This window comes from Theropithecus gelada, chromosome 10 (assembly GCF_003255815.1).
Source record: "Theropithecus gelada isolate Dixy chromosome 10, Tgel_1.0, whole genome shotgun sequence".
Taxonomy (NCBI): Eukaryota; Metazoa; Chordata; class Mammalia; order Primates; family Cercopithecidae; genus Theropithecus; species Theropithecus gelada.
The window spans coordinates 18,020,123-18,047,272 of record NC_037678.1 but is presented as its reverse complement, the minus strand read 5'-3'; the positions used below and the strand labels follow the sequence as shown (position 1 = coordinate 18,047,272).

Genomic DNA, 27,150 nt, shown 5'->3' with positions numbered 1-27,150 from the left:
CTATGGTTATCATACAAGGATGAAACTTGATACTCTCTCATCTAAGTTATCATTAATTAGACCCTCTCTGGTAGCCAGCCTCCAGGATGGCCTGCAGCGATCCCTGTCTGTTGGCATTCATACCTTCGGGTGGATCCTCTCACACAGAGGGTTGGTTTGTAAATATGACAAAAGCCATATGTGACCTCTGGAGCTAGGTCATAAAAGACATTGTGGCTTATGCCTTGGTCTCTCTGGGATCACCTGCTCTGAGGGAGACCAGCTGCCATGTCATGGGGACACTCAAACAGCCCTATGGGGAGGTTCACGTGGTGAAAAACAGGTCTCCGGCCAACAGTCATGAGTGTGCCATCCTGGAGGCCGATCCTCCGGCCCTAATCAATAACTGCTGCCCTGGGCTACACTTTGACTGTAATCTCATGGCAGACCTGGAGACAGAACCACCCAGCCACGTATCCCCAAATCCCTGACCTCTAAAACCTGTGGGACAACAAATGTTTATTGCGTTAAACTTTGGGGTGATTGTTACGCAGCAACAGAGTTCTAATAAACTGTCGAACATAGATTACTGGCTACAAATAGTTCTACTTTTTTTTTTGAGACAGGGTCTTGTTCTGTGGAACTAGGCTGAGGTGCAGTGGTGCCATCACAGCTCACTGAGGCCTCGACCTCCGGGCTCAATCGGCCCTCCTGCCTCAGCCACCCAAATAGCTGGGATCACAGGCAGGCGCTACCACGCCTGCGGAATTTCTTGTCTTTTTTGTAGAGATGGGGGTCTCACCATGTTGCCCAGGCTGATCTCCAACTCCTGGGCTCAAGCGATCCACCTGCCTCGGCCTCCCAAAGTGCTGGGATTACAAGCGTGAACCACCGCGCCCGGCCAAGCCTAAAGATTAACCTAAGGCTTCTCAGAGCAGATGCCGCTGGAGCTGGGGGCCACAGAAGAAATGGGGTGACACTTGGTCCTGGGGAGTGGCGACTGTATTGTCTGTCTGCAGCATCCCTGTCTGCGCTACCGTTGTTCCATGCACACAGGGAACAAATACAGGCAGTCCCAGTTACCGCCGAGGCAAGACCGGGACGCCACCGAGCGGCCGCATCTCGGCGCCTGCGCACTGCGCCCGCGCTCTCAGGCAGCGCCGTTGCGAGCCGAGTCATCGATCGGCCGACCCCGAGAGGCCTGGCTCCTTTAGGCCGCCTGCCCGCCTCCAGCTCTCGGGGTCCGCTCCAGGCGGCGCCCTCAGGAGTTGGGCGGGCGCTCATATTCCAGAGCCCGACCGGCAGGGCGGCCACGGTGGCGGGGCTGTTTCCTCGTTTCGCCTCAGCAACCCCTCAGCTCCGGTAGTCGCCGGTCCGGGGTTGTAGCCGTTTGGGGCGAGAGCTGCTCGGCCCCGCCGCTGTCCCCGTCGCCGCCTCCGGGTCCAGGCCCCACGGGCCGCCTGCCGCCGTCATGAGGCTGCGGGTGCGGCTTCTGAAGCGGACCTGGCCGCTGGAGGTGCCCGAGGCAGAGCCGACGCTGGGGCAGCTGCGCGCGCACCTGAGCCAGGCCCTGCTGTGCACCTGGGGGTACAGGTACGCGGGGGCCGGGGCTGGGCGGCCTGCGGGGAGTGGGGAGTGCTGGGGGTGGGTGCAGGGCGGGTTGGCGTCATCTGTGGGCTGCAGGCGCGGGCGTGGCCTGGCGCTAGGCCAGGTGCGGGGACGCCGGGGGTGGGGGGACCTTCACTGGAGGCCTCGGCTCTTCCGGGCGTCGCGGAGCCGGGGGGTGCCGGCGACTCGACGCGCGGGTGGTCGGCTGGGGTCCCGCTCCTGGAGAACATGGCGCGGCCTCCCGGGGGCTCCGGTCCCCTCCTGGGTGAGTCATGGCCTCTGGTCTTGCAGTAAACGAAACCGGGGAGAGGAGGGAACGCAAAATTCCCACAACTGGTTAGATTTCAAGTTGGAAATGATGAGCTTGGCTTGGGTTAAACCTTTCTGGACTGTCAGGGGTCCGAGTTAATTTCTTCAGCTGTTGGGAGTATTTCAATGAAAAAGTTTGGAAATTGCTGGAAGTTAAAAATCTGCCCTCCATCCGAGGCCACCGGTAGCTTGTATGGCTGCTGTGAAGCGGCAGCAATTTTAGATTGTTATGTTCATGCGCCAGGCATCGCGGCGAGCGCTTGGACTTAGCCGCTGAAAAGTTTTAGAAAGTACAGCGTGTAGGCGTGTTTCAGCCCTTTGATTTTCTTGGGCGAAATGTTGCTTTTTTGCTAAAACTGAGGCAAACGTTGATCTTGAGAGCTTGCAGTTCGGGGGCAGTAAAGTTGAGAAAGGATCATATTCTGTTATTGGTTTATGGGACTGCAGATGAAGCTGCTTTGTTTCCCTAAAAGATACTTTTTGGGGAACAACAATTTGGGAGTAAAGCGGCACGGTAAGAGTGGTCCTCTTCAAATACTGAGCTAGTGGATTTGAAACTTGAGTGTGCTAAGGAAAAATAAAAATGATGTTCCCCGAGGATTTTTAGGTGAATTTTTCAAAAACAAAAACCTTCCTACATTTTCACCTTATTTTTAGGGAATTGGGTAAAATGATACCGTTATTCTGAACTTCTCGCCCTTTCATTTTTCTGGATAAAACATTATTAGATTGAAAGTAAGCCTGTTTTTTTCCTGATTAAAAAAATAAACCCTAAATAAGATGCTGACATAACTCCTTTTAAACATTATGGTAAGTGACATGCCTACTGTTATTTCTTGTTGTTAAACCTGTGTGTTTCACATACTGGCATCATTACCAGTAGGTTATGAGTAGAAGATTGAATAAATCTTCAGACTTAATCTTTTAAAGGTATTACCATGTGTGTATATATATATATATATTATTATTTTTAAATTAGGCAGTCTTGAAAGGATGTGAAACTCAGTATGACTGTTTGCATAAAAGGGCCCGTTGGTTTCTCTTTCAGATTTGTTTTTACGGTTGAGGCTGGTTACCTGGACAGAATGTAAACTTCAGCTTGTGAAAGTAAACTCATTTTTTCTGAAAATATTCTCATTTTCTAATAAATGTGCAGTTTTAAAATACGTCCATATGATATTATTTTTAAAATATCTTTACTGAGCAAGTGGAGCTAGGATTCTCATGAAATGCTTCTGTTTTGTTTTTGTTTTTTTTTTTACGAGAAAAGTGAAAGCAAGTTTATTAAAAAAGTAAAGGAATAAAAGAATGGCTACTCCATAGACAGAGTAGCCATGAAATACTTTTGAAAAGCCTGGAGTTTCTAGAATTTCATTTCCTGGAATTAAATACTTCTCTTAACTCCCCAATATCAGAGGTAGAATCCTGGAAAACTACATATTGCTTTAGAAATAGCTTTTCCCTTTTTCTAAAGTGGGAGGAAAAGCTGGTATATTTATTGAGCGGACCATGACCTTTTCTACAAACAGATATTTGAACGTACATTGTACTAGATACTGTTTTAAAAAGCAGCCTTTTGCTGTGACAGATGACCCATAAACACATAGTTCTTTGGAGGTGTTTTTCCTTTTTCTGCCAAAGTTGGGGTGGTGTTTTTGTGGGCAGATGGCAGATTTTCAACATTTTGTTTATCAAAGCATTTTGAAAACAGAAGCAGGGCCACTGTTTTCTAACAAACAGGAATAGCTTCTATTTCAGTAATTTTAATTTCTCTACCAAGGACACTTAGAAAAAATATATTTACGAGTGAAATAAAAACATGAATTATTTGGAGCACTTTTCAAAATGCAGCATTGTGAGAATAAACAATATAATTGTTAAAGGAGTTCGTCTTTTGTTAACGTCTCAAAAAAGTAATGAAATTAGTATTGCTGAGTGTAAATGTTTTTAAAAATGTTTTATAATGTTTTGTTATTCCTCACCACTGTGTGATGAAAAACATTTTATTCTTCTAATGTCAAATAATCTGTGATGCAGAAAGAATGGGAGTTTGTTGCTTCAGGCTTATTTGAATTCTGAGCTTGTTTAGCAGTGAGCTTTTGGGTTTGTGCTGTGTTCCACTAAAAGGCCTCATAACTAACAGTCAGTAGAAGGGTGAATTTAGCTTGTCATCATCAGTAAGAGAGATGAATTTATACTCAGTCATATACATATACTCCCCTAACTTTTTGTGATTATGAATATATGGATCTGGTTTTTTGGGACCATTGTGAGTAAACTGTCCTGTAAGGATATTGAATAGACATCCTTGATTTCACACTCATCTTGATCTTTCCAACTAATGTTTGGTGGTTGCATTTATTTCACAAATACTTTATTTGCCAGTGTTGAAGATATGGTTTGAACTGTTCAGACATGATCCCTGATCTTATGAAACTGAAGTTCTAGTGGCAGGGGTAGGGTAGACAAATAATAGATCAGTAGATAACGATGTTTTCAAGTAGAGCATAGCAGAATAGAGAGTGCTGGAGTCTGAATGAAAGGCATCTCTGAAGAGGTGACATTTGGGCTGAGACTGGAATGATGAGGAGGAGTCAGTCATTTGAAGATCTGGAAGAGCAAATGCAGAGGCCCGAAAGCTGCAATAAAGTTGATCTACTTTTTGGAACTGATGGAAAGCTCATGTGAATAGAGAACAGTGAGAGAGGACGGATGGCATAGGATGCAGTAGGAGAAATGGGAAGAGATCAAACGTTGAGCTTTGGAAGTTATGTTAAGGATTCCAAATAGAAGCTATTAGAAGATTTTAAGTGAAGGAATGATGTGATCTAATTTGCATTTTAAAGGTATTTCATTGAATCTTACATGCTGTCACTTGGAAGACACATTGTTTTATGTAACAGCAGGGGAAAAATGCTGTCAGTTGATATGTGATTGATTCTAGGAAGCATCTTAATTCCAAAAATGTCAAAATACAAAAAAGTACATCTTAGAATTGAGGAAAGCATGGATTAATGATAGAGAATAACTGTATCCTGTCCCCCAGGTGGAGAGTTTTGGCCATTAGAAATCTATAGATTAGGCATTCATTGATAAATAATTTTGATAATTTTCTCAAAACTTTAAGCTTGGTAGGGTCATTTGTGCCTATAGTCCTAGCTCGTCTGGAGGCTGAGGTGAGAGGATTGCTTGAGCCCAGGAATTTGAGGCTGCCATGAGCTGTGATTGTGCCACTGTGCCACTGCACTCCAGCCTGGGCAACAGAGTGAGACCCTGTCTCTAAAAAACAAACAAAAACAAAAATGTAACTGGACATGGTGGCTTATGCCTGTAATCCCAGCAACTCAGGAGGCTGAGGCAGGAGGCTTGCCTGAGGCCAGGAGCTTGAGACCAGCCTGGACAACATAGTGAGACCTTGTCTCTTCATGACTTAGTTCTTCTAGGGTCATACTGTGTGCTTATGTATGCTTCAGATGTGCTGTTGAAGGTAACAGAAGTAGGTAGCTCTTACTGTGCTTATCCGTCTTTCTTGGCAGTTCTGATACCCGATTTACAATTACATTGAACTACAAGGATGCCCTCACTGGAGATGAAGAGACCTTGGCTTCCTATGGGATTGTTTCTGGGGACTTGATATGTTTGATTCTTCAAGATGACATTCCAGCGCCTAATTTACCTTCATCCACAGATTCAGAGCATTCTTCACTCCAGAATAATGACCAACCCTCTTTGGCCACCAGCTCCAATCAGACTAGCATACAGGATGAACAACTGAGTGATTCATTCCAAGGACAGGCAGCCCAGTCTGATGTTTGGAATGACGACAGTACGGTGGGTATTAAAGACCAATATATCAAATAGAGTAGGTGATAAGTCATATTGAACACCTCAGTTGAATTCTGTTCCAGTCAGGATAATTATCATCAATAGATTGCACATTGTTTTTCATATATATATATATATATATATATATATATATATATATCACCTACTCTATTTTTTTTTTTTTTATATCTCGCTTTTAGACGGAGTCTTGCTCTGTCACCAGGCTGCAGTGCAGTGGCACAGTCTCGGCTCACTGCAACCTCTGCCTCCCAGTTCAAGCGATTCTCCTGCCTCAGCCTCCCAAGTAGCTGGGCGTAGAGGTGCACGCCACCACTCCCAGCTAGTTTTTGTATTTTTAGTAGAAACGAGGTTTCAGCATGTTGGTGTGGATGGTCTTGATCTCTTGACCTTGTGATCCTCCTGCCTTGACCTCCCAAAGTGCTGGGATTACAGGCATGAGCCACCGCGCCTGGCTGCAGATTATATTTTTATAGAATATATTTTTTTAACTACTAAATGACTATACCAGTATGGGGCTGGCATCCCAAAGTACCTAGTTTCTGCCTGTTTTGTTCACATACTGTCCATGAATTATCCCTTGACTTCTATTACTGTTCCTAAGCTCATGATTCCTAGCCTTGCTTCTCTGATCTGGTCTACTCATTAAGGCTATGGATGTGGTCCAATTATTTCCAAATGACTTGCAGGATATTTATACTTGCATTTTTAAATTGTCATTGCAGACTTTATATGTTCAACATAAATTTGGAAATATGTGTGCTCATGTTCCCTTCTTTGTCAGTGGCACTGCTGGTTTTCTGTGATTTTTGACTGCTTAAATCTAGCCCATTAATAAGCTTTGTCAGTTTTTCTTTTCCATTTCGGGTTCCAATGGCTTTATTCCTCAGTCTGTTTTCTGGGTTTGCCTTCTTCCTACATGGTTCTGATGCTATTGTTCCCTTGCTGTCTTTCATTAACTCTTTCTCATAAACTTGTGCTCAGAATTTTTTAGCTGAAAAATACCATGTATCTCTAGTTCAACCCTGTCATTTTACAGAAGAGGAGAATGACGTCTGTCCTCCTGTACCTGGTGCTCAAGGCTTTCTGGAAAGTTACTCCACTCAACTTTTTTAGGGGTAGTTTCTGTTCTTCCCTCCTTTAAACTGTCATCTCCAATCAGAACAGACCATCATTTCCCCCCACCCCCACCAGCCAGCACATGCACCTGCTTGCATGCATGTGCACACATACAACCTAGTGACTGCTTTTGTGACTTTGCTCTTACTGTTCACCCAGACTGGAACCTGTTACCTTTCCTCCCTCTCTTGTCTATATTTCTACCCATCTTCCTAAGCCCTTGCCAACCATAGCCCAATAGTTTTCTTTAATTTCTTTGTATTGATTATCTGATTATCTTTATTGCCTTGTACATGCCTCATCATTTTTCCCACTTTTTTTGTGTGTGTGTGTGACAGTGTACCACTCTCTCACCCAGGCTGGAGTATAGGGCACAATCTCAGCTCACTGCAACCTTACCCTTCTGGGGTCAAGCGATTCTCCCACCTCAGCCTCCCGAGTAGCTGGGACCACAGACACCACCACGCCTGGCTAATTTTTGTGTTTTTGGTAGAGATGGGGTTTCACCGTGTTGCTCAGGCTGGTCTTGAACTCCTGACCTCAAGTGACCCGCCCACCTTGGCCACCCAAAGTAATGGGATTACAGACATGAGCCACCATGCCCAGCCTTTATCCGACCTTTTAATTTTTTGAATGGTGCAAATGATCACCTTTATTTTTTTAATACCAATACACGTGCCATCTTGTTGATTGTTTTTTGTATGTACACTTATCACCTCAACTTAATTGCTGGCCTTAAACATTTTTGAGTATAAGTATTCATGGTAACTTGTCATGGCATTAAGTATAGACATATTAAAAAATACTTTTTAATAGATTGGTAAGTTGTGAAAATTATGTCCAGATATGTGGATTTCAATTTATTTTTAAAATTATTGTTGTATCAGTGTATTTCTGCCTCACAGAGGTAAACTGGGGAATGAGTAAGAATATTTTGCTGTATATTTAAATTATGTTTCTGAGTCTTTTTTGCTAATAGGCTTGTTCTGGGATAACTTAGTAGGGCCCATTACTTTTACTTCTGTGTACTTTAAAATTGTCTAGTAAGATGAAACTTTTCATAGTATTTGTGATAGTTGGCTAGTTTCCTTTTGGAAAATTTTGAGAAATTAATGTTGCTTAAAGTTACTAATTTCAGTTCTAAGATTTTGCATATTGTTTTGTATTCCAAGACTTGTAAAGGGTGACAGGAAAACCTTAAGAGTATGGAAACTGAGCTCGAGATCTCATAAATAATGCTTTTAAGTACATTACACTCTCTAATGTAGAATGGAGCATTAGAAAAGGAAAATAGATGCGTAAAACTTGATACCGTAGGAGGTAAATTTTACTCTTGTAATTAAATATCAATTTTCTTATTTCATCATATTTGGGAATTCATCCAGTACCTCTTAAGTCTTGAATGAGAAACGGGTAGCAGGTATCAGAATCTAATATTAGCTCTCATGCATCTTAGTCACTTGTTTTAGTCTTTTGTAAATGACATATGGCAAAATGATCTGTTCAGAGAGGTGTGGTGCTCACCATTTTTTTTTCATTTTCACACATGTGAAGAATTTGATAAATACTCATATCAGAATAGCTCAGAGAATGTCAGTAGATTCCCATAGAGTAGGAGTAAGGTTTGACAAGCCCAGCAGGGGATTTTGATATCTCCTTCTCATGTACTTCAGCCTAGGGTAGCTCTTTTTCATTTTTCCACATATGTTCTGTCCCACACAACTGCCAATAAGTAGTAAATGGCTAAAAGTTAGACATAGTGGTAAAGAAGCAAAACCTATTGTTTCATAGTTTAGCTTGATGTTAAGTGGTTTTTAATATAGTTGTTTCTATTTTCTCAGGAAATACGGAAATATTTTTGTGCCATACCTCATTTTTGGGTAGTGTGACTTCTCATTGGCCTCTAGGTTTTTACAAGTGACTTTGGATCTTTTCCATAAGCCATAGGGCTTAGGTCCTCAGAGATTTTGGAAGAACAGCTGTCACCTCTGGCTCCCTTACATTCCTCCAACCTTTTACATATACTGTGTAATTTTAATTTCCTTTTCCCCTTCTTTAATGGAAATGCAAACCCTAAAAAGAAGAAACTTATGCTTTGCATTAAGAGTTGGGCATATGCCTAGGAAACAAACTTTCTGAGCAAACTTAATATAGGTAACTTAGTTGTTTTTTTTTTTTCATCTCAAAGTCCTGAGCTGCAAGTTTGGAGATCTGAGTTCATTTCAAATTTTTATTAGTTGATAATCTGCATTATGTTATTTAATCTTTCAGATTTATAATTACAGGATCTATAAAAAGTGCAATACCTGCCATGCCTATTTTACAGGATTGTTATAAGGTACAAATAAGAAAACATTTTGAAAATAAAGACATTATGAAGTTGTAAGGTATTATCCTTCAGCATTTGTTCAGCAGACATTGAATACCTGCTTTGTGCTAGGTACTTTACTGGGGTTACAAAAATGAGTAACATGTAGTCTGTTTTTTTTATAAGCTTGTAGTCATGGAAGGACGCAGATATGTAATCAGAAAATTGCAGTACAGTGCGGTGTGATAAGGTTAAATAATCGAGGCCGTTGTAAGGCAGAGTTGTGGTCTGTGTTACCTCTTTTGAAGAAGTGGAGAAGATTGGGGTAAGAAGGCACTGGCAGAAAGTGAACTTGGTAATGAGTCAGAGATCAGGTGATGAAGGACTTCGTATGCTAAGGGATTTAGAAGTTTGGGCTTCATTTGTAGGCCTGCATTTCTCCGTGTCCTCTGAAAATCTAGTTTCGTGAGATGGTGTTACAGGGATGCTGACTGTTGAAGATGGAGTTTTTTGGTAAAGTGTTATGCACACACTATTATTACTGTTATTAGACTCCTCAGTGCTTTTATAATGCCAATAGAGTATTTTGTGACTATGGAGGGTGAAGTTAGGTGGCTGCAGCATGTAGCATTTTCCACACTTATTCCATGTGGACCACCTTTTTTCCTAAGAACATCTAAGGCACAATTGAGGGAAATGCTGTTGTCTGTGTTGGGGAGGTACTGGTGAATTTTAAGCTGGGACATAGTACATGATCGGAGTTTTAATTGTCAAGAAAACTGGCAGCAGGGGATGGGATGTATTGGAAGACAAGAAAGTTGAAGAAGGGATACTTGCAAGGGAAGCTCTTGTTGGATGTCAGGAAATACATGATGAGAGTCTGAAGTACCAATGGAGCAGGAAGGGGCAAATTTTAGACATGTTTAGGAGTTAGTTTCAGTGGAACTTTGAAGACTGATCAGATTTGGGACAAGGTTTAGTTAGGTAGAGGGAGGAGTCTAGGACGATTTCCAGGTTTTTGACATATCGGCTAGAATTAACAGGTGAGGAATTGAGGATGGAAGAGTAGGTCGCAGGCTTATTTATTTATAAGGACTCACTTAAAATGTCTCCCATTTCTGACCCCAATGATGTACTTTGACTTTCAGCACTTAGTTCACGTTAGGATACAAAAAATGTATTGTGTAAAAATAAGTCTTTTTAATTAATTCATTGTTTTGTTTTCCTTTTTCAGTTAGGGCCTAGTCAAAATTTTGAAGCTGAATCAATTCAAGATATTGAGGATATGGCAGAGGGCACAGGTTTCTATCCCTCAGAACCCATGCTCTGTAGTGAATCGGTGGAAGGGCAAGTGCCACATTCATTAGAGACCTTGTATCAATCAGCTGACTGTTCTGATGCCAATGATGCCTTGATAGTGTTGATACACCTTCTCATGTTGGAGTCAGGTTACATGCCTCAGGTAAGTACTGCAAGCAAAACACAAACATCTTATAATTGCTCATACATGTGGATGGTTCCTGCTCTCAAATTGCCCATAGTCTGAGAGTGGCAGAGATAGACAGAAATATAAAGCACTGTGCTATATTGGTGAAGTTCTGGGAGACACATATTCATATGTAGGATGCCAGGAATTCATGGAGGAGAACATTTAGAATATTGCTTTTCAAACTTTAATGTGCTTTGGAATACCTGGGGACCTTATTAAAATGCAGATTCTGATTTAGTAACTGTAGAATGGACCGTGTACTTCTTCATACTCCTGCATAATACCAATGTTGCTGGTCTGCGAGCCATGTTATAAGTTACAAAGATATAGAGTAATTTGGTGATCAGTGCACACCTGCAGCATGCCATGCACTGACCCAGAAATTAGGATATAAAAACATGGGGATATTTCCTGTCCTCAAGGAGTCCATACATAAATAGAGGAGAGAGACAAATAAAAAGATAATCAGAAATAATACAAGTAAACATAGATAATAATACAGTTGAAGTGTAACGGAAATATGGATAGAATGTTAGGGGACGAAAGGAAATGGCAAACAATTTTTCTTTGAAAAAGGCTTTACAGAGGAAGTGATATTTGATTATTTTGGAGTTTTAAATAATCATGTGGTTTTGCTAGGCAGAGAAGTGAGTCTTTGAAGAGAGAGATCAATCCCTGTTTCCATGACGCAATTTTACCTGTTTGAACAAAAATTTTGATTAAAAGTGTTGTAATATATTATCCTACAATATAAAATATAATGGCAATATTAATGATTTGATGCATTGTATTAAGAGGACTATGTGGAATGATTATTTCAAACAAGTTAGGAGTCTTTTGGATTTTTAATCTTTTTGAGAGTAACCCCTTTCTTCATTATTTGTTTCCCTTTCATTTCGTTCCCCAGGGCATCGAAGCCAAAGCACTGTCCATGCCGGAGAAGTGGAAGTTGAGCGGGGTGTATAAGCTGCAGTACATGCATCCTCTCTGCGAGGGCAGCTCCGCTACTCTCACCTGTGTGCCTCTGGGAAACCTGATTGTTGTAAATGGTAATTGAATAGCATAGTCATGGTTGCTCGTTTATGGATTCTTAGACGTTTCTTTCCAAATGTTTTATAGCCACTTCAGTGATTGGCTATCATGATACAGTTGTGAGTCCTTCTCAACTTTATTGAATTCCTAGACCACTGATAACATGTGTCTGGAAGATTATAGAGTAAGAGGTTGTTGGGTTGTTTAGGCCAGCACCCTTCACTCTTAGGGCATCCATTTTCTTGATGTCTTAATCTTTGTAATATTTTGCTCTGGGGGGTAATATTTAATATTATCCAATATAATATTATCCAATATTATAATATTAAATATTTAATATTATCCAATATTATCAGTATTTGATAATATGAGTGAAATGAGCCTATTATACATGAACTCTTTGGAGAATACTTTTTCTTTATGCCTGTGGATGGCTTTATTTTTTTAACGAAGGTCTTGAACTGAGACATGGGGAACTAGAGCTGGGGTCACCATTTATCCAAGTTCGCATCTCTGTGGCCAGCAATGCACAACAACAATGCTAAGTTTACTGAGGCCTTAGTAAGTGTGTGTTTTATTTGCTGGGCCTCCCCCAACAAATGTCACTCTGCATAAATAACTTTTCCTGTCTCCTTTTTCATGTTAAGAAATTTCACTGGAATAGCAAGGCATTCCATCTTTGTGTTTTAGTTCAGATACCACTTTGGTTCGTATCAACTCCTAGTGGTCTATCATAATCACACATCCTGGAGATCCATTTGAATGACTAGGAGCTTTCATTTTTATTCTGTTTTGTTTTTTGAGGTTTATCCTTTTAGTTAAAAAGATAGTGTGGTAAGATTGGGAGGGCTGCATTTGTTGTTTTGTTTATTCAGTATAGCTCATCTCTTTTGTTTAGCAAAGGAAGTTGCTTTGCCTTAGGTCAAAGGTTTAGGTCAGGTTTTCAGTATGTTCTACAGCTGCTCCTTTGCCTAGATGAAAGTTAGGTAGAAGCCTTATCACCACTTAAAACAGCGAAATGTTTATCTGTTTCATTTATTGAAGTTTTGTGTGAGATTCTGTTTGAAAAAAATGGTGTCTTTTTTTCCTGCTAAAATCTATTTTGAAAGCTACTGACTTATGCTGTCTTGATCTTTGAGATGTTGGATAGTTCTCATTTCCCTCTTACGAAGTTTCTTTTTCTTTTTCTTTTTTTTTTTTTGAGACAGGGTCTTGCTCTGTCACCTAGGCTGGAGTGCAGTAGCCAGAGCATGGATCATTGCATCCTTGACCTCCTGGGCTCAAGCGATGTTCCTCCTTGGCCTCCTGAGTAGCTAGGACCACAGGCGTGTACCACCACACCTGGCTATTTTTTATTTTATATTCTGTAGAGATGAAGTCTCACTGTGTTGCCCAGCCTGGTCTTGAACTCCTGGGTTCAAGCAGTATTCCTGCCTTGACCTCCCAAAGGGCTGGGATTACAGGTGTGAACCATGCCTGGCCTCTTAAGAAATTTCTATTTCTTTAGTCATAAGATTCTTTGAAATGTTATTTAAAAGTCTCAAAACGTTCGGTTTAATAGCTTTGGTGGTACTTCACGTTTGCCAGGACATGACTGTCTGATGACACTAGGACCTAGCAATGTCTATTCAGCAGTTCATCATAATTAGCAAATGTAGCTTTTAGTTTGGCATTCTCGTACACAGAGTGTCAACAGTTTCTGCCTTCATCTCATCATTCTGCTATATCACATCATAATTTGCAAGGTTGAAGTTACCAAATAGTCAATGTGTAGTTGCAAATTTTGCCTTGATTTCTTATAAAAGCACTTAATGACGTGTATAATAACCTGTATTCATTAGATTGAGAATACTTAATATAAAAAGAATAACTACTGAATGTCTTGATGATTTCTTAATTTCTCATACTTTGTTTCTTTACTGTTCTTGGCAAATCAGCTCTTGGCAGACTTCATGGCAGCCAGCCATTCCAGGATTGATTATTTGAAAAGAGCAGTGTGTCTTTAAATCTTTCCTTCACTCCAGGCATCCTGCTTGGTGCACATGTGCATAAGCACATCACTGGGCTCTTTCATGGAATGAGTTGAAGTGCGCCTTTGTATACATGATTAAAATTGAACCCTCTGGTGATGTCAAGAATATTGGTCCTTTGGGTCTGGAAGAGAGATGATGCTCTGAAAACTAGCAAGATTATTTTAATGAACAAGGGAAGACTCATTGCCAAGGGTTAAATAAAAGATAAATGGAGTTTTTAGTGACTTCATTAGAAATAATGTTTTATTGTGTTTAGTTGCCTCTGATTAGCCTTGTTGCGTATCTTTCAATTACTAATAAGCTGCTGCCTAGTAGATTTTATATAAAGATGCTTACTGTAGTTTTTAAAGGTGGTGTTGTAGAGTGATTTTACTTCATGTGATGCGAGGTTTACACTTTGAACTTGCTATCAGAGAAAGAAATAGGCGAAGAACAGTTTGTTTTGTATAATGTGTCCTTAGTATATTAGGAGCAAGGAAATGCAAGCCCATACTAAAAAAGAAAGGCAGTTGATGAAGTGACAGCATTTTTTATCATCTTTTGTTTATTTACAGCTACACTGAAAATCAACAATGAGATTAGAAGTGTGAAAAGACTGCAGCTGCTACCAGAGTCTTTTATTTGCAAAGAGAAACTAGGTAATATAAACATTATGTAACTTTTGGAGTGAAACTCTGTGAAATTCATGTAAGAAAAAAATCTGAAAGATAATGTTCAAAAGACAGAAAATTTCTATATGAGATTAAAGCATATTGAAGATAATGTGGTTTGCTTAAGAACGCAAAGGTTTAAAAAATGCGAAAATTTTGCTTATAATTTGAGGAGTTTGTTTCTTTCCTGTTTTTCTTAGAGTCATAGAGTGCTGAATTATATTGTTATGAGATAACACTAGTATGTAATTTATTACACTCTGATGATAGTTCATAGTTTCTGTACTAATCTTTGGAGATCTCTCTGGTATCATATTTAACCAATATGGAGATCTGGGTTTCATGGAAGTAATTCAAGTTCATTATTAAAGATTATTGGAGGAAAAACTGCAATCAAAATCTTTGTTTAAACCTACATAAATTTGATTGCTGTTTTATACAGATTGATACTTTACCAAAAGTTTGCATTCTAGGTAAGGTTTTGCCTAAACTCTATAAAATTATTAATAGATGGAAAGAAGACAGATTTTCCTTTTTATCATTTTTCAGTTAAACCAAACTGTGAGAGGCAGTTACAGGTGGTTGGAGGAGAAGAGATAAGGTGGAGGGGAACTGACATTTTTTAAGTGCCTGTTTCATTCTGTACTTGTGTCTGTACATATGTTATTCCATTTAATCTTCTTAGTAAACTTAGGAGGGTTTTAAGAGCCTAGTGGGAATGTTGTGGTACAGTGGGAAGATGGCATTTATAGCAGTCCTTTAGGAAAGGCTGGCTAGATTGACATCGTTGCTTTGAAGGTCTAAAGACTTATTCTTGTTCATTCCTAGGGGAGATCAGCCCTTAGAGATTGATTTATACTCACTAGAACTGATAGGAAAAGGAGACAGCAGAATACATATTTATAATGGTCTCTGGTTGGACGTAGAATCAGAACTTGGGCATTAGGTGAATTGAGCTTTTCTTTTTTTTTTTTTGAGATGCAGTCTCTCTCTGTCACCAGGCTGGAGTGCAGTGGTGCTATCTTGGCTCACTGCAACCTCTGCCTCCTGAGTTCAAGCAATTCTGCTTCAGCCTCCCGAGTAGCTGGGACTACAGGCGCACACCACCACGCCCAGCTAATTTTTTTGTATTTTTAGTAGAGACAGGATATCACCATATTGACCATGGCTAGTCTCGAACTCCTGACCTCGTGAAATTTTTTTTTGTATTTTTAGTAGAGACAGGCGATCACCATATTGGCCAGGCTGGTCTCGAACTCCTGACCTTGTGATCTGCCCGCCTCGGCCTCCCAAAGTGCTGGGATTACAGGCGTGAGCCACAGCGCCTGGCCGAGTTGAACGTTTAATGTCAGACTAGGCCAGAGTTTCTCAATCTTTTTATTATCACTTCCCAAAGGAGCCTTCGGAGATTTTTCCCCTCAGTCTCTCTCCTTCATGAAATTTAATACCACAAATATATTTTATTTATGTACTGTGACCCTTTGAAGGATCACAAACCAATATAATAGTTTTTAACCTGTCAAGGACCAGTTTTTGCCCCTGTTGAAACTGCATAAACTGGACTGATGAATCTGTATAGATGGCTTTTATCATTAGGGTCAGAAAAACTTGAAATTCCTTGGCTACGACACTCCGTATTGATCACCGTATAGGGAGGACCTTGTTATGGAGAGTAGAAATACTCTACACTCTTATGCCCATTTTCTAGATCAGGAAACAGATCTAGAGGAAGCTAAGTTACTTAAGAGTCACAGAGCTAATCAATGGTGAAATACAGGATTGGAATAGATTTGGCTGACTCCCAGCCTTTTAAAACAACTTTTACAGGAATGTAGCTCCGATTGCTATTCTTTATCTGCTTTCTCTTAAATAAGGAAAAAGGAAATGGAAGGGAGGAGGAATGTTAAATACTGTTAAGTTACAACTTTATGGACTGTTATAATGAAGTATTTTTAATAAAGTCTTTTACGTTGAGTAGGAATATGCTGCTCATTTGGCAAGTCATCTTAATGAATTTTTACTGTGGCTGATAGCACCTAGTAACTACAACTAGGCTAGGCACTGTTATTTATCCTTTTATTCATAAGTTTCTAATTAAATAGTTACATACCAGGTTGCTGAAGTAAAAAAATTCATTTAAAGAAAATCAGTTTTCACATTTGAAAAAAGCCCTTGAGCCAAATTGATTTTTAAAAATGATACCTTGACAGCAAATTTCAGTTCAAGATTGCAAGTCACACAACAAAGATTTAGACATTAGCTGCGTGTCTCTTTCCTTCTTCTTATCGATCCCGTTATACTGAGTGTTTTATTTGTTATAGATAGTGAAATACATAAATATGGAATGGGCAAGGAGCAAGCATAAATTGTCTACTGATACACTAGGCACTGCTCGTGGAGCTCTCAATTATAACAGCCTTATCGGGTGTAGTGGTGGCGTCTCCCTTAAACAGTGGAGCAAAAAGGTGAGGATCAGAGGGGCAGGTTATTTGTCCAAGGCTATACACTTGGTAAATAGCAAAACAAGTGGGAACCTCGGCTGCAGTTTGGTAGTGCGTCCATACTTTAATATGAGTCACACGGGGATCTTATTAAGCTACAGGTTCTGATTTGGTAGGTCTGCAGCGGGCCTGAGATTCAGTACTTCTAAACAGTTCCAGGTATTGTCAATTCTGGTGATCTGTTGCCCACATTTGCAGTAGCAGTGTGGTGGCTAAAAATGAGCGCTTTTGAGCCACACGGACTTGGGTTTGTGCACTGTTCTGCCACTAACCATGGGCCTTGGACAGGCTTTCTGTACCTTGACCTGTTTTTAAAATGGAGATAGTAATTACTTAGGAAAGAACTTCTGATGTGAAAGTTTGAAAAATGCTTGACACAGGTGCTGATACACAGTCATCATGTGATAAATGCTATTAATTTACCAGCTTCTAAGCGTTACAGGAGCAGGTCTCCACTGTATCCTCAGTGCCCAGCACAGATTGATAGCTATTCAGGAAATCTTCCTGTGTATGAATCTCACACAAGCTTTTTCTACAATTGCAGCCTATGAGCTAGAGAGGTTGGGCACAACTCTACTAATGTGGTAGCATGGAATTTTTAGCTTTTATATCTAAGATTCAGTTTTATCAAGTCTTGCACTGTACTTCTTCCATGAAGGAATTTGGTTCATGCTTATCTTTGTGAATTATTTGTGAATATTTATTTGCCATGTTGATTGTGTTTGGCAGAAATAGAGGACAGTTTTTCCACTTGATTTTGGGTTTTGATTTTTCATTAAAAAATATTCTAGGGGAACATGTAGCCAAGATATACAAAGATCTTCAGAAACTCTCTCGCCTCTTTAAAGACCAGCTGGTGTACCCTCTTCTGGCTTTTACCCGACAAGGTAAGAGATGAAATACTGTCTCAGTTCAAGGGACTGTAAAGAATATAAGTATACTTAGTATTCTTGGTGGGTATGACATCTGACTGCCCTCTTTTCTGCTCCTAGCTAAATGTTCCTCTTTTAAGACTAAGCTTAATATTCCTTAAGTGCTATTTACTTGCTCTTTGTATCTCAATGCTATTTTGTACATATTTTTATTATAGACTCTTTTCCATGGACTATAATTGTTGATATGATTTCTTTCCACCTAAGGTTGGGAATATCTCGAAGGTAGGGAATATATCTTACGTTTGTATTCTTGTTGTCTAGCATGGGGTCAGGTACATAATAGATGCTCTTTCTCTCTATACACACATATATTTATATTCTGGGCTTTTGCCCAGAAATTATATGTCACTTCCACTCACATTTTATTGAAAAAATAAGACAAAAATGGCCAAGCCTGATGGTAGTGGGGTGGGGAAGTATAATTATGTGTAGGAAGTGATTGAGAACCACAATATTTATATATATATGAGAACCACATATATTTATATATATGTGTGTATATATATGTATGTGTGTGTATATATATACACACACACACATAAATAATATATGGTCTGTAATTGGATCTGAGTTTTTTTTTTAAACCATTTATTGGAGGCTCTATGCAGGCACTTTGTTGGATATTTCACATGCACTCTTATTTACTGCTAATGACTTTGAAGTAAATTTTATGGTACTTATTTTATACATGATGAAATCATAATTCAGTAAGGTTTATAATTCACTCAAGATCCTTATATTAGCTTTCTCTTACTATTTTTTTTTGCAGTTAAAAAAATTTTAAATCTCAGTGACTTACAGTGACATTTACTTCTCGCTCGTGTACATGTTGTGTGTGGGTTTGCTTTGGCTGAAGGCGTTGTCTTTATCTAGGACGTGCTCCTCTTGTGGTGTGCCAGTGGCCCAATTATGTGTTGGTTCAACGCTTTTGCCCAGAAATTATATATGTCACTTCCACTCACATTTTATTGCAAAAATAAGACAAAAATGGCCAAGCCTAATGGTAGTGGGGTGGGGAAGTATAATTATGTGTAGGAAGTGATTGAGAACCACAATACAATCTACCACAAGTCTCCAACTAGTAGGTAGTTTCTGACTTATGTGAACAGATAGTGGCTTTTATTTGCTCTCTGTGTGTGGAGAAGTAAGTAACATTTTTGGTGTCAAGTTGAATGGTGGCATGTCTATTATAACAGTAGTCTTCTCTGTAGTTGGTGATGAGGGAAAGGAAGTAATGTCAATTGAAAAACACATATAGATATGTCTTTGTTGGATTTTGATTATTTTTGCTAGTGGAGAATAGTATCACAAATATTTTGAAGGTGCTGATAACCAAAACATAATTTTCACTGAACTTGGAACATATTATTTTTCTTTTCCTTTCTTGGCTTTGTTTCTGAATTTATCTATCTGTTTTTAGCCTGCTAGACTTCAGGTAATAGTAATTTGCTAACACTTGAGTGCTTATGCTTGGTGTGCCAAACATTGTTCTAAGCACTTAATACGTATTAATACGTTTACTTGTCACAACAACTCATTGAAGTCGGTGGGATGTAATATTAATCCATTTTACAGATGAAATTAAGTTAGAGTTTAAATAACTTGTCCAAAGGCACACAGTTAATAACTGGCAGGGAATCAGATATAAAAGCCAAGAATTACTCATTTTCTGTAGTTGAATAAAGAAATATTGTTGTATTGAATAATGTTTGAGACAGAAGAGGCCATTGGCCAGAATTTAGCAATTGTTATAGTTATTTGATTTATATTAAAAAGCATTTGTCTTTCTACTAAAACATCAAGGGAGTAAGGGCCTAGAGTTGCATGAGTTAGTAGTAATTATAGTCAAGCTGGGGTTAAAAATTCGTTGTAGATGATGCATACTTGGGAATAATTAAGAGTACCATCTAAATTTTTGCCACTTTAGAAAGGAACAAGTGGCAACTTTGTTGACTGTGTGGAGAAAGCCAGATGTTCTTTACTCAGTAATACCTGTTACTTCTCTTTTTTTCCTTTTAGCACTGAGCCTACCAGATGTATTTGGGTTGGTCGTCCTCCCCTTGGAACTGAAACTACGGATCTTCCGACTTCTGGATGTTCGTTCCGTCTTGTCTTTGTCTGCAGTTTGTCGTGACCTCTTTACTGCTTCAAATGACCCGCTTCTGTGGAGGTTTTTATATCTGCGTGATTTTCGAGGTGATTTCCATAATGACATATTCACAAGAAAAGGCTCTTTCTTATTGTCTTAATTACTCAGCTCACCAAAAGTTTTTAGTTGTAGGATTTTTCTGTTGCAAATAATTTTAATGGCCTTAAAGAGACTGACTCTAAGCTTCATATACCTTTGCCTGTGTCCCTAAAACCCTCTCGTTTTTGTATTTTGCACAACACAAATCGCTCATTAGTGTAAGAAGATTATTTCAGGATAGAAAAATGAAAGTAAGACAGGCTTATTTTCTCGCTAGAGACAATAGTCAACATCTGACTTAGAAATGAGCTGGCATTTCTGAACTGCTTTCATGGTTGAGACCAGTGTGTAAGTTAAGAGAGTTTTGTTGACCTGTTCCATGTTGCCAGGGCAGCTTTATTTCTGTATGGTCACATTATGGTGACCTGGTAATTATTGTGGCACTGATGATGGTAGAACTTGTGCATCAGGATTTCCTGCTACAAGGCCAAAAACCTGATTGTGGAACTTTTTTTCTGCTGCCACATATTGGTGTTTTCAGATTGTTTGACCCTGGGGTGGGTCATGAAATCCATTTAATGGGTCGTGTTACAAAAAAACCCACAATGGAAAAATCCATATTTATTTTATAAATAGCATTCCTATTTACGTTTTTTTCTTTTAAAATTTCAAAATGTAAGAAGTGTAAATGACCTGGTTTGTTCCTTTTCCTCTTCTTTGATTCCTGAGGTCCTCTTTTTCCTTTTTTTATGTCCCTGTATTTGACATTTAAAATGTTATTTTGTCTCAATTGGCAGCAAGAAAGCATCATCTCAAAAAATAATTCATTTTATTTTATTTTATTTTATTTTTTTTGAGACAGGGTCTAGTTGTGTTGCCCTGGAGTGCAGTGGCGCAGTCATCGCTCACTGCCACCTCCAACTCCTGGGCTCAAGTGATCCTCCCTCCTCAGCCTCATAAGTAGCTGAGACTATAGGCATGCGCCCCCATACCTGGCCAACTTTTTTGTTTGTTTATTTTTAGTGGAGACAAAGTCTTGCAGTGTTGCCCAGGCTGGTCTCCAACTCAAAAAAGAATTAAAAATATAGTAAAAAAGAAAAGGCAGAATGACTGATGTATGTGGAAGCACTGAGAAAAAGCAGGGTATGATATAAATACTCATAAAAGGAACAAATATCCTTTCACTTGTATATTCAAGTTTAGGATTAAAGCACAATTATTCTTTAATTTTTAGATTGTGGCCCACAAGCTCATTTGTAAGCTGTTCAGATTTTTCTATAGATACAATGTTATGGGGCCAGAGCTTTTATAAACCTTACTTCCTTGCTAATGTAGTAACTTGTAGAGAAGATATCATCATCTTTTGTCCAAACACTTTCGTATACTTAAAGTTGAATGGGTTTCTTTTTCCCCATTTCACATATTTCAAATAAATAAGTACATTAAAAAATACTTAGTTATGGTCATGCTTCTGATAGCTGAGTCATTCAGGACATGGTTGGGAGAAAATAGTGTAACCGGAATATGGATGAAAGACTAAGTCAGCGTGACCTCCAGTAATGAACATGGGCTGTAATACAGAAACTCTGAGGTTACCCAGTTTGGTATAACATGAGACATTGGATTAGAAGCAGGTGACACACCTAAATGAGATTAGGGGGAGAAGATACAGTGTAGAACCAGTTAATGGAGGAAGAGAGTAGCCACATGTTTCTCCATAGTCCCTGAGGAGTCACTGCATTGAATTACTGGGTAGCACAGAGCAGCGGTGATCACCCTTAACCATCAAGAAAGTGTTTGAATTAGATAAGAAAATACGAATGACATAGTGTGTGTTATATAAATGATTAGTTTTTATTTTCTTTTTTTCTCATGCTTAATGGGTAAGTTTCACTTTTCTTAGGAGAAAAACAAAACCCATTGTTTAATGCTGGATGAATGAAATGTTTTTAAATCCTTATTTTTCATTTTTCCTTTGCAGACAATACTGTCAGAGTTCAAGACACAGATTGGAAAGAAGTAGGTATTTTTAAATATTAAGGCTAATGTCCATAACACAGAAATGACTAGTGAATTAATATATTAAGGGTATATTTTCACTTTTATATGATGTAATGAAATCTGTTTTCATTTAATTTACTGCTAAATTTCAGTAAATGAAAATGTTTTCAACTTTTACTTTAGACTCAGTCCTTATTTTCTTATATGGAAAAAATGTTAACACAATGATTATTTCTCATCTTTACTTATTGTAAAACATTCTTTTGTTGCAACAAAATTTAAATGAATTGTCTTTGTGCTGGAGTAGTCATCAGCTGTTCAGCTAGTTAAAATAGTACCTTATGAAAAGAATATATTATACTGTTTCATAAGGTACTATTCTAATGTCTCCATAACAGAAACTGCAAGGTAGAGCAGCAAGTGCTGATGGAGAAGCTGCTGCAAGTTATACAGAAGATGTAGCTAAAATCACTGATGAAGGTGGCTGCATTACACAACAGATTTTCAATGTAGATGAAACAGCTTTCTATTGGAAGACGACGCCATCTATTTCATAGCTAGAGAGAAGTCAGTGCCCAGCCTCAAAGGACAGGCTGACTCTTTTTTAAGGGACTAATGCAGTTGGTGATTTTTGAAGCTAGTGCTTGTTGACCATTCTGAAAATCCTAGGGCCCTTAACAATTATGCTTACTCAGGCCTGGTGCGGTGACTCACGCCTGTAATCCCAGCACTTTGGGAGGCCGAGGCAGGCGGATTACCTGAGGTCAGGAGTTCGAGACTATCTTGGCTAACACGGTGAAACCCTGTCTCTACTGAAAATAAAGAAAATTGCCGGGTGTGGTGGTGCGCATCTGTAATCCCAGCTACTCAGGAGGCTGAGGCAGGAGAATCACTTGAACCGGGGAGGCAGAGGTTGCAGTGAGCCAAGACCGCTCCATTGCACTCCAACCCAGGAGACAGTGCAAGACTCTGTCTCAAAAAAAAAAAAAAAAGAAAAAAGGAATTATGCTAAATCTGTGCCTTTGCTCTGTAAATGGAACAACAAAGCCTGAATGACAGTACGTAGTTTATGGCATGGTTTACTGAATATTTCAAGTCCACCATTGAGGCCTACTGCTTATAAAAAATACTCCTTTTAAAATACTGCTCATGGACAATGCAGCCAGTCATCCCACATCTCTGATGGTGATGTGCAAGGAGATTAACGTTTTCATGTCAGCAAACACAACTGCATTCTGAAGCTTATAGATCAAGGAGTAATTTTGACTTTGAATCTTATTATTTAAGAAATACATTTTGTAAGGCCATAGTTGCCAGAGACAGTGATTCCTGATGGATCTGGGCAAAGGAAACTGAAAACCTTTTGGAAAGGATTTACCCTTCTAGATGCCATTAAGCATATTCAGGATTCATTGGGGGGGAGATGAAATATCAACATTAACAGGAGTTTGGAAGTTGATTCCAATCCTCATGGATTACTTTGAGGGGTTCAAGACCTCAGTGGAGGAGTGCAGATGTGATGGACCTAGCAAGAGAGCTAGAATTAGAAGTGGAGCCTAAAGTTGGGACTGAATTGCTGCAATCTCACAGTCAAACTTGAATGGATGAGAACTTGCTTCTTATGGATGAAGAGAGAAAGTGGTTTTTTTTTTTAAAAAAAAATGTCGGCCGGGTGTGGTGGCTCACACCTGTAATCCCAGCATTTTGAGGGGCCGAGGTGGGCGGATTACGAGGTCAGGAGATTGAGACCATCCTGGCTAACACGGTGAAACCCCATCTGACCTAAAAATACAAAAAATTAGCCGGGCGTGGTGGCAGGCGCTTGTAGTCCCAGCTAACTTGGGAGGCTGAGGCAGGAGAAAGGTGTGAACCCGGGAGGTGGAGCTTGCAGTGAGCCGAGATCGCACCACTGCACTCCAGCCTGGGCGACAGAGCAGTGAGACTCCATCTCAAAAAAAAAAAAAAAAAAAGTCAGTTTCTGGGTTACAGGTGGTTTTTGGTTCCATGGATAAGTTCTTTAGTGGTGATTTCTGAGATTTTAGTGTACCCGCCACCCAAGCAGTGTAAACTGTACCCAAGATGTAGTCTTTTAGCCCTTACCTCCCTCCCAGCCTTTCCCCCTAAGTCCCCAGAGTCCATTTTGTCATTCTTATGCCTTTGCATCCTCATAGCTTAGCTCTCACAAGATTTGGTTTTCCATTCTTGAGTTACTTCACTTAAAATAATGGCCTCCAGCTGCAACTAAGTTGCTGGAAAAGACATTATTTCATTCCTTTTTATGGCTGAGTAGTATTCCATGGTATACATATACCCCCTTTTCTTTATCAGTGGTTTCTTGGAATGAAATCTATTCCTGGAAAACAAAGGATTTCGAATATTACATAAATTTAGTTGACAAAACAGAAGCAGGGTTTGAGAAGGTTGACTCTGATTTTGAAAGTTTTACTGTGGGTAAAATGCGATCAAACAGCACCGCATGTACAGATAAATCTTTCATGAAAGGAAGAGTCCGTCAATGTGGCAAACTTCACTGTTGTCTTATTTTAAGAAATTGCCACAGCCACTTCAGCCTTTAGCAACCAGCACCCTGACCCGTCAGCAGCAATGAACGTGGAGGCAAGACCCTCTACTAGCAAAAAGATTGCAACTTGCTAAAGACTCAGGTGATTGTTAGCATTTTTTATCAATAAGTATTTTTAAATATTTTTAAGTACATTGTCTTTTTAGATATAATGCCATTGCACACTTAGTATAGTAAACGTAGGATTTATATACACTGGGAAACCAAAAAATTTGTGTGACTTGGTTTATTGCATTGGTTTGGGACTAAATCCACAATATCTCTGAGGTGTACCTATAGATCTTTACTATGAAAGCAAATTAGAACTACAGGGAAACATCCAGATCACTTACCTTATCTTGTTCTTTTATTTTTCTTTTTTCTACAGCTGTACAGGAAGAGGCACATACAAAGAAAAGAATCCCCCAAAGGGCGGTTTGTGATGCTCCTGCCATCGTCAACTCACGGCATTCCATTCTATCCCAACCCCTTGCACCCTAGGCCATTTCCTAGCTCCCGCCTTCCTCCAGGAATTATTGGGGGTGAATATGACCAAAGACCAACACTTCCCTATGTTGGAGACCCAATCAATTCACTCATTCCTGGTCCTGGGGAGACGCCCAGCCAGTTCCCTCCACTCAGACCACGCTTTGATCCAATTGGCCCACTCCCAGGACCTAACCCCATCTTGCCAGGGCGAGGCGGCCCCAATGACAGATTTCCCTTTAGACCCAGTAGGGGTCGGCCAACTGACGGCCGCCTGTCATTCATGTGATTGATTTGTAATTTCATTTCTGGAGCTCCATTTGTTTTTGTTTCTAAACTACAGATGTCAACTCCTTGGGGTGCTGATCTCGAGTGTTATTTCTGATTGTAGTGGTGAGAATTGCACTCCCAGAAGCCTTTTAAGAGATATATTTACAGCCCTTAGGGGTGGTGTGACCCAAAGGTTCCTTTGTGGCAAGGTTGGCCTTGGGAATAGTTGGCTGCTGATCTCCCTGCTCTTGGTTCTCCTCTAGATCGAAGGTTGTTTTCTGATGCTGTTCTTACCAGATTAAAAAAAAGTGTAAATGACATGGTGGTCTTGATTTTTATTACAGAAAGATACGTAATAAATATTCAGAACAGATACACAATGTTATTTGGACATTTCAGAATTATCAGAACATAGCATAGGCAGATAATTTTTGTAAGGGGTTTCTGTTTTTTTGTTTTTTTTTTGTTTTGTTTTGTTTTTTCATTTTAGCAGTGCTCTATCTTTTTCAAAGGCCTGATTTATGAACTAAATGAAAGCAGCTAGTTTGGTTGAACTGGACTTGGGGTGGGTGCTTTGGCCACACACCCACTCAGGCCCACCTCTTCTCTCTCTGCAGCTCTTTCTTGGGTTCTGTGGTGGAACTTTCTGGGCTGTGAAGCAGTGTTGTTCAAAGGCCATTTGGTATTAGGGACTCCTGTTTGCCACTCAGGCCCACCTCTTCTCTCTCTGCAGCTCTTTCTTGGGTTCTGTGGTGGAACTTTCTGGGCTGTGAAGCAGTGTTGTTCAAAGGCCATTTGGTATTAGGGACTCCTGTTTGTGGCTCCTGGGATGAGGTGGTTATGATTTTGTTTTCCTTGTGTTTTGAACACTTAGCTCCTAATTTGTAATTTAAGTAGATGATATCTTTTAAAAAAGTTTTACTGCTTTGAGTGCTAATCAGGTATTGTTCTTCAAAGATAGCCTCTTATTTGAAGAACATTTTGCTTTTCAGACTTAAATACACAAAATTCAAGATTTATTTTTTCTACAACAAGAAAAAGGCCAAACACAAATGACTTATACAAACAACTATAGAAACATGCTATAGTGACAAAATCTGATTCACAACATAGGAATAAACCACTACTAGCATCTACAGAAAATAGGAATATTGCCAATGTCTTCCTGCTTTTTTAAAAATTGTTTTGCATATAAGGAAATGGCTTGGAATGTTAAGTGCTGCAAGAATATTTTGAGTCCTACATACAAGTGAATTTTTTTTTTTTTTTTGCTACACATGTATATTGAGTTTTTTTTTTTTTATCATCACAGTGAAGAAAATTCAGTCAATAATATGATTTTCTTGAGGCCTGTTACTTTTAGTAGCTTAATGTATAGTAAAGGATTGGAGTTGTTTACATTTGTTTCTGTGGTATTTTGTAATATCTGAGCTACAGGACAGCCTTTTAAAAATGTGTTCACTAGATGCCATATGGCTTTAATTGGGTATAACAAGGTCCTCCTGAAGCTTTGTTGGGTCCATATACTAGTTCTCTGATACATTTCTTTGTGGCTTTGCAATGTTGTGTTGCACTATGCAAGGGATGTGTGTATGTGTGTAATGGGTGTGGGAGGACATGGTGACGACCAGAAGCACCAAATACTATAAAACAACAAGTGTTCAGAATGCAGTCTTTTTTGAGTGGCCCTTGAGAACTCCATGGATGGTGCTGGTGTCCTGTGGATACTGGTGCTGCTTTCCATCCTCACCTCAGACTAACTGGCAGACATTACAAATCTCGCTTAGTTTAGGATATTGGCAGTATGCCTAAACCTAAATTTGCAGATCTCTCACAATA

The 27,150-nt window shown here is 39.6% G+C and overlaps 1 protein-coding gene across 2 annotated transcripts; it reads left to right on the top strand.

The window, feature by feature from the left end:
• Nucleotides 1-1,129: 1,129 nt before the first annotated feature.
• FBXO7 (F-box protein 7) lies at nucleotides 1,130-25,627 on the top strand. 2 transcript variants are annotated; one of them, XM_025398720.1, is made up of 9 exons: nucleotides 1,130-1,572; nucleotides 5,433-5,727; nucleotides 10,401-10,628; nucleotides 11,563-11,704; nucleotides 14,275-14,358; nucleotides 17,663-17,758; nucleotides 19,826-20,002; nucleotides 21,976-22,013; nucleotides 24,944-25,627. In XM_025398720.1, exons 1-9 carry the CDS (start codon nucleotides 1,451-1,453, stop codon nucleotides 25,328-25,330), a joined length of 1,569 nt encoding a protein of 522 aa, XP_025254505.1. In that variant the 5' UTR covers nucleotides 1,130-1,450; the 3' UTR covers nucleotides 25,331-25,627. The 2 variants fall into 2 exon arrangements, with proteins under 2 accessions (XP_025254505.1, XP_025254506.1); XM_025398721.1 differs by lacking the exon at nucleotides 1,130-1,572 and adding an exon at nucleotides 1,691-1,852 and having other exon boundaries at nucleotides 5,585-5,727; nucleotides 24,944-25,625.
• Nucleotides 25,628-27,150: the final 1,523 nt, after the last annotated feature.

What these genes read in the sequence shown, in the direction of transcription:
- FBXO7 (XM_025398720.1), top strand. Translation starts at nt 1,451, where the DNA reads ATGAGGCTGCGGGTGCGGCTTCTGAAGCGGACCTGGCCGCTGGAGGTG. An exon ending in TATTTGCAAAGAGAAACTAG is followed by an intron (nt 14,359 to 17,662) that starts GTAATATAAACA and finishes AAAATATTCTAG; the next exon opens with GGGAACATGTAGCCAAGATA. An exon ending in AAGACACAGATTGGAAAGAA is followed by an intron (nt 22,014 to 24,943) that starts GTAGGTATTTTT and finishes TTTTTTCTACAG; the next exon opens with CTGTACAGGAAGAGGCACAT.